Source organism: Punica granatum, chromosome 5 (assembly GCF_007655135.1).
Source record: "Punica granatum isolate Tunisia-2019 chromosome 5, ASM765513v2, whole genome shotgun sequence".
NCBI lineage: Eukaryota > Viridiplantae > Streptophyta > Magnoliopsida > Myrtales > Lythraceae > Punica > Punica granatum.
The window spans coordinates 13,235,899-13,243,985 of record NC_045131.1 but is presented as its reverse complement, the minus strand read 5'-3'; the positions used below and the strand labels follow the sequence as shown (position 1 = coordinate 13,243,985).

The following is an 8,087-nucleotide window of genomic DNA, read 5'->3' as shown; positions in this document are numbered from 1 at the left end:
ATTTTCTTTCCGTAAAATCACAGCATTCTCAGTTTATTGACCGAGACTATTTAGCTAATTCTATTTACGTGTCGGTTTGATCCTGATTACGAAGTACTTTCAGAGAATTTCGACTTTATGCGCGGTTGGTAAAGTCCATCTCAAAATCGCAGTTGAAATATAACCATTCCCTCTATAGTAGTTAAGGAATGGACGAATAATGTCTACAACATCACTTTCGGAGTTCGCGTTGACCACAAAACCGCGTGGTTTCCAATTTCTTCTCTTAATATAACTGTATTCATACTCTTAATTGACGAAATTGACTTAAATGAATCCAATAATATTTTGGAGATGATCAAACGTTGAAAAGGACATGCTGATGTGTACCACTGATAGAGCGCCCGCCCCGTATTTTGCATGTTGACCTTTAAATCGATTGATTTTTGTCCATGATTAAATATGATTTGATTGATATTTCATCTCTTTGATTATTAAACCATTCGAGTTATCTAACCCATTCCTGTCCTTATCATGGCCACAAAATCAATTTCTTCACTAGCTATACCATGTCGACATTCACCAACACGACAAATTAAGTACCGTGCAATGTAATTTACTAATCAGATTTATCATGTGCCCCGGACCCTGGAGTAACCTTTCTCTCGCTTTTTCCTTCCGTAAAGTTGACGTTATCCTTTTACACGCTATCTGAACAAGTCATTTATGCCGAGCCTAATGCATTTGTATGATCCGCTTGGGCGCTTCGCACAAACATAGCAATAAGATTAAAATGATGGCCCGGTAGCATCACTTTTCCATCTCTAGTGTGCAATCACTAAACATGATGACATACTAAACATGATGACATTATTTTCAACCAATCATTTACCGGTATATATCTTTCACTTACTAAAAAGCTAGTTATGAATAGGTCACAAAAAGACAAAAATAGGTATCTCTAAATATTTTACATTAATTGAGATAGTTGGCTTGTTAGATTGTTGATGTGATTTACTTAGATTTTAAGTAAACAACTAGAATATTGAGTAACTTACTTATGTATCGAACAAAGTTACTTGCACTCTTATTTAACTTACTTGGATTGCATTTTTCACGTTGTCGTCACTCAAATTAAAATAGTTTGAGTAAATTACATGAATACTTAGCAATTTACTCATGTATTGAATTAATTATTTACATCTAAAGTAAAATTATTTTCATATCCAGCAATTTACTTACATAACGAGTAAATTGTGAGTAAATTACTCGTACGTTCAGTAATTTACTTAGATTAATTCACAACAAGGGCATACATATAACATATATATATAGTGAGTAAATTACTAACATATTATTCATAGGAAAAACTAGAAAAAGAATAGGCAAGTTCCTAAATAATCGATTAAAATTTAACCATGATTTCAATCCAGCGAAAAGAAAAATTTTGCCATGATTTCATCACCAAAATTTCAGGAGTTTTTATGCCATATATCCCATGATTTTATTATTTTTTCAAATATATTTCATGCTCTAAAAATTACGTAAAAAAAAGCTTATGGTTTATATCTTGTTCCAAATCTATCATGACGTCTATTTGTCCGTCAATAAAACGAAAGTGGAAACCAAATCTATCCTATTGTTTTAATTTTTTTCTCAAATCTATCATATGATTTTAATTTTTTCTCAAATCTATCATGAGCAAAGGGCTACAATGGCAAGGATGGGCACATTTTCGGTCCATGTCAGCAGTACCATTAAATATTGACGGAGAAATTAATACTAGGATAGATTTGGAACCAAATGTAAATTATTAGCCTTTCTGAATAGTTTTTAAATTATGAATTAGATATGAGAAACGAGTGGAATTATTGGATATCTAGAGTAAAAATCCCAAAATTTTACCATCATTGTGGTTTTGTGGATAATTGAACCCATTGAAAAGTTCTCATCTCATTGCAGAGTCTAAATAATTAATTATCTATATATAGAGAAAAAAAAGAAGAAGTTAAATGGGGTTTGATCATAATCTACTAGCCAAAAGTGATCCATGAAATAAATAATATCGATGTGGTTAAGTTACTATGGACACTATTGCAATTAGACGATTAATTTATTGATGACGGTTCCGTCCACAATAAATTTTAAGGAATGCTCCATTATCATTATTATTTACATTACATTAGAATTAAAATTAAAATATACTAATGATAATGAAGAATCCCCTTCCCTCCTCTCCTGCTTGGCCATATTTGGAAAAATATAACATATAGCTACATTACTTTTGCCATAGGATCAATTTAGTCCTTGGACAACATTTATGCTCACGCACTGTGATTGTCTATGTTTTGGATTTTGAAGTTATGGGTTGAGCTTTTCTTAGTCACTCATTACACTCTTGCCCTTTCTAGATTGTGCACCAAATATTATTTACTTCACCGACATGACACCTCATTGATTTTACAAACCCAAAACTCATTCATCTTGAATTTATGAAATATCAAAAAGAATTACAAAAACAATATGTGAACGCTGTTAATTTACTCATAACTAGTGAATTAAAGATTATAACATTTTAGTGCCAATGACCTAAAATTTGATACAACAATACTATATGGACAGAAACAAAACATTTTCTAATCGGATTTAATGCGAGGAACTATCCTGGTGTTGATTGTAGGATGACAAACGAGCATCAAAGATTCATAATCTTAATATATACGCACTAAATTGTCAGAAATTGTGCAAGGACTGAACTTTGTCAAGACCAAAGTAGAAGGACCAAATGGGAATTATTCTCCCAGCTATATATGGCAATCAGAGGAATCAGCACCGGAATAAGGAAATCTCTACCGTTGCGTCTGGGCAAACATGTCGCTGCTTCCATGAGGTTAAGACATCGTTGGTGGCTGGCTTGTCTAGAATCCGCAATACTTGACAAAAGGGTCTCTCGCTTTCCCAATCAGAGGCCTTGACACATCTTTACAGGGGGAGTGACGAGCGATCGAGTTCCTTCTCGTCTTCCCACGACATGGATACTTCTATCTCAGGCAAGTTTCAAATGTTTGCTTTGTCGTGAAACGATTTGATTGTCGTGTTATGGCTGCAGGAAGGAGTTATCGTTGGTGGGTCGTTGAATAATCATCAAAATCTGCTAGTTTTTAATTCAAAATTGAAGCTTTTGCGGTTTTCGATGTGTGAGCGTAAAGATGAGCTCTGTTGATCTTAATTAATCGTTGTCTAGCTTAAGTATGGGCTCTTTGATGCTGGAATTGAGTTAACAACCGATGATTGTCTCTTCCGAATCTCTTGGAACGGTGTGAATGATTTCGTCTTCATGCCTTGTAATGAGACGGTTCTGATTTGAACTTGTGCTGGGAAATACGGGAATTGGTGGCTGAAGTTCAAGAAATCAATCTTTGCCTTTGCTAAAATCGGCTTTTCTCGTATTTTCTTTCCCTGTTTAGGTATCTTACCTACTGATTTGGATGTTTCTCTAAGTTTCTTTTCTTGCCCGGAAGAGTGATTTCGGGCCTATTTACTTGAGGGGCAAATCATCTTTCATATTTATTGAATGTAATTTGTAGCTAACAGGGCTCTGTGCTGCCTGTTTCAGGACTTCAACAACAACATTTAGAAGATCTCGAAAAACTGACTCTAGTAACTCAGCCCTTTAGGACCTTGAAGCTATTCATCTTGGCTATTGTTCAGTCCCTTAAAGGATTGGCAGCCTACCTTCTCGCTAAAGGTGGCTTGCTAATGCTTCTCAGTATCAGTGCAGCCGCTCTTGCTATACTGCTGTTGGTGTTAGATGGATCCCACAGCAAGGTAGTTTGCTCTCTATGCAAGTGCATTCATCCTTTATGATTAAATACTTCTACTATGTAATAGGGTAGATATGGACTGAACTTGGGTTCATTTTCATATATGCATGTGGATAATGTGACCAAAGATTGTGATGGTATGCCCGGATTTTTTTGTAATAGTAGGTAGCTAACTTGACCATAAATTCTGATGGGTTACCAAAACATGGGCTAAATACGTTCTTTGGCATTCTCACGTGGTTGTTTTCTGGGGAAATTTCATATTAATTTGTCAATGTTTTGGTTAAGGAGTCCATTTTCCCCTATTGGGGACTTAGGATCTGCCATTAATGATCTAGGATGATGTATTATCAGCTTTGTTTATTCCCATTTGCCTTTTACTGTAAACAATTTATCATTCCTTGTCTGTGCATGTTTTACAGCACTTTGAAGAGTTGTATAGGTACATCCAGTTTGGATTATGGTGGATAGCACTTGGAGTTGCATCTTCAATTGGTCTGGGTGAGTAATTTATGATCTAGTCTAATCCACATGTCCTGAATTTGTTTTTCGAGAATGAACTGCCATGCTCGTATTGTTACTTGGGGTAGTTTTTACTAAAACAAATTAAATCTTTGCTCCTTATTACTCTTCCGGTTGGTGAGGGACTCCTTAAAGAGCTATCTATGGTCCATGGACATTTCCGCGAGCACATAACTGGGTAAATAAGGGCCTCTAGGTCAATATGTGTGTCCACACTTTTTAGCGACAGCAAGGCAAGTTGAGCCTGAGATGTATCACGTGCCTCACCACTTTTCAGTCATTTAAGCAATCCAGAGGATTACTAATGTTCCTTTCTATGGAAATTCCGTGAATTACGTTATGATGAATTCTGCGAGTGCTTTAGACAGCTTATTGCAAATGTAAACAGCCACTTCATACTCTTTAACATTACGTTTTTTTTCACATTTCTAATGGTTGGCTTCTTTTGTCAGGATCGGGTCTGCATACTTTTGTCCTTTACCTAGGTCCTCACGTTGCTCTGTTCACGATTAAAGCAATGCAATGTGGGCGCATTGATTTGAAAAGTGCCCCATATGACACGATACGGTTGAAGACTGGTCCGTCATGGCTCGATAAGGAGTGCTCCGAATTTGGTCCCCCATTATTTGAACTGATGAATGGTGTACGAGTCCCCCTTTTCAGCATACTACCTCAGGTTCAGGTAGAAGCTGTCCTATGGGGCATTGGGACTGCACTCGGAGAGCTTCCTCCATATTTTATCTCCAGGGCAGGTAAATATTTGTTTCGGCGAATAAATTTGATGAAAATTATGAAAAACATCAGAGTTTACATGTCCTGCTGCTTTAAGAAAAGTATCCTGCTGCACCACTCTGGAATTATCTAGCTCATCAACTGTTAAGTCAAATCAGCTTTGATTGAAGTCTTATGCATGAGTCTTCTGCTACACACGGCGTCCTTTGATGGTCTCTTTAAATCACATGTATATAAGCGATTGTTCAGTCTTTTACTTTAGTCATGTGATGATTCACTGGGATAAATTAACCTCCCATGAAAGTAGAACTTTATGATAGTTTATGTTGTTTTGCAGCTCGATTATCTGGTAATGACCTGGAGACCATGGAACAACTGAATGATTCCTCAAGTAAAGACGGAGGAATCATTTCAAGCCACCTCAGACAAATCCAAAACTGGTTCCTTTCTCATTCTGAGCATTTGAACTTCCGCACAATCTTAGCGCTTGCTTCAGTTCGTCTCTACCCTCATGACTTTTCTTTTACTTACCGCTACTTTATATCTTGGATTCACCTTGCAAACATCTGAGTGGAATTTAATTGTGATCTTTCTTCATCTCAGGTGCCAAATCCTCTCTTTGACCTTGCTGGGATCATGTGCGGTCAATTCGGGGTTCCATTTTGGAAGTTCTTTCTGGCAACTGTGATCGGGAAAGCAATCATTAAAACCCATATCCAGGTGTGTGCATCTTCTTGGATCATTATTCTTAAGTAGTTTACTTATCTCCTTCAGTTTGATAGGTACAAGTTCAAATTAGTTAATCCATAACATGTCATGTAAAGGCTCCAAAACCCCCCCACCCCCCTCAGCTCTTCTTCTTGGTATTCTGAAGTTGCTCTTTGTAAGAAAGCCAACTAACATCACATGGCTGTAATTGGTACATCTTTGTAGTAAAGTCCTTATTGTGCTGAAACTGGACCTTTCCAACGATTGCGAAGTGTCTGGCCAAAGAAAGAAAACGATTATTTTAGTGTTGAAATTCTTATCCCAAGCTCATCTTTTTTGTCCCTCTCCGAGATTTCGCCCACACGTCCTTAATCCTATATATGTTCAGAACTTTTGTTATTCGTCCGTCTCCATATCTTGTCTGAACAGTTATTTTTATTTGATGAGGTCTGCACGTAGAGTGGACAAAGCATCAAATTTAATATATAATGGGTTCTCTTTCCTTCTGCAGACAATCTTTATAATATCAGTAAGCAATAACCAGCTGCTACACTGGGTCGAGAATAAGCTAATTTGGGTCCTGAGCTTTGTACCGGGCCTGGCTCCTTTCTTGCCCAGCATGGTAAACCGACTTAATGCTGTCAGAAACAAGTATCTGACTGGACCCTCTCCCGCGAACTCCAACACAAAGGTAAGACCCGAACTCATATCTGATGCGGATTTTCTTTTTTTCTTTTTTTGGCCCCTCCTCTGTCTAGTAGTTTTCCACTAACAGTGATATGATTCCTCAGGTGAAGAAATGGGATCTCTCCTTGGCTTCAATATGGAACACCGTGGTCTGGCTTATGCTCATCAACTTCTTCTCGAAGATCGTGACTGCCACCGCTCAGAAGTACCTGAAGGAACAGCAGCAGAAGGAGATTGATAGGCTCAACAAATTACACCCACAGGCTGTCTCGACTCAGTGAAAGCCCTCGAGGAAGTCGCCACTTCAAAGTAGAGGTATGAAGTCAGAGCCTCGTCAGTCGGGATCATGCCTGTTGCAAATGCCTACTTCAAAGCGGCGTATGGTAAATTGACCATGGCTAAGTCAATAGATTAGGGGGAGGCGAAGGAAATTTGAAAGACCAGAAAGTTTGGCATCTGCTGTCTGTCGGGGAGCAATGAGTAGATCACTATTCTTTTGGATCTTATAATCATATCATCATTTGTATATATAGCTGATATTCGAATATTCCGGGGTAATATTCACTAGATTGCTACGTAGAAAATCGAAGATGTTTTCAATTTAATATTTAATTTAATACTAATTAAATATGACGCTCGATTAATGTTTTCTAGTTTTAATCACCTCTTGTTCAGAGCTTCTTTTTTTTTTTAATGGAATTGTCAAGAGTACATGGGCTTTTTTTTTTTTTTGCTATTGTTGTTTCTATTCGTATGAAAATATAATTACAATATATAACACCAATCCAAAGAGCTCACAAGCGGATTTTGAAAATTGAACCCTAGCTCAGTCCCAACATAGGGGCTAAACTTGACTTTGCTATCCTTCTATTTACATTTGAAAGAGTAAGAATCCTCTCCTTCACAACATTGAGAATGCTCCTCACTAACTGTCTAACACTAACGATGGATTTCTTAAAGACTCTGACATTCCTATCTATCCAAATAGTACAAACATAAAAGGACCACATCAGCTTTAAAATAACGGCATTAAGAGTCCTCCACTTCAAAATAAGCAACCAAGCAACTTCAGTATCCCACCCTGCCACTTGCCCGATTAGTCCCACCTTGCTTAGAACAAACTCCTTTGGTGATAGGGCAAGTAAAAAAAATGGCTTCTACTTTCCTCTTCTCTCCTACAATATTCACAACCAGAATTTTATAATATCTTCCATTGCACAAGCCTATCCTTGGTAGCAATTTTTCCTTGCCACATGAGCCAAGAGATAAAAGCAACGTTGGGAGCATTCTCAGGGTACCAAATAGTTTTGTTCTACTCCGCTCCATATCCTTTTGGCCTCAGCTGGCTCCAGGCAATAGAAGAACTGAATATACCTGATTTGCAAGCACTCTATACAACTGAATCCTCAGCTGCTAGCTGCAACTGAGATGCCAATGAATGTATAATAGGAGCTTTAGGGCCTGTGCTTCTCGGCCAGTGTCATGCGCCCCTTCTAAGTACAACATCAACCGTGGCTTGCCTCGAGATGGTTGGAAAGCAAAGGAGGCCTCTGTTACAAAAAATCCACAAGTTGTTCCACAGGGAGCCATACATCAAACCAGAATGAGGTTCTAGTGCCATCCCCCACCTTGTTT

The 8,087-nt window shown here is 37.7% G+C and overlaps 1 protein-coding gene across 1 annotated transcript; it reads left to right on the top strand.

Annotated features, from left to right (window-relative positions):
* The first annotated feature begins 2,819 nt into the window (after positions 1–2,819).
* On the top strand, positions 2,820–7,115 carry LOC116209201 (vacuole membrane protein KMS1-like). Its single transcript, XM_031542782.1, has 8 exons — positions 2,820–3,029; positions 3,596–3,807; positions 4,226–4,304; positions 4,778–5,077; positions 5,395–5,552; positions 5,661–5,777; positions 6,277–6,456; positions 6,557–7,115. The coding sequence occupies exons 1-8, from the start codon at positions 3,011–3,013 to the stop codon at positions 6,731–6,733; spliced, it is 1,242 nt and encodes a 413-aa protein (XP_031398642.1). The 5' UTR covers positions 2,820–3,010; the 3' UTR covers positions 6,734–7,115.
* Positions 7,116–8,087: the final 972 nt, after the last annotated feature.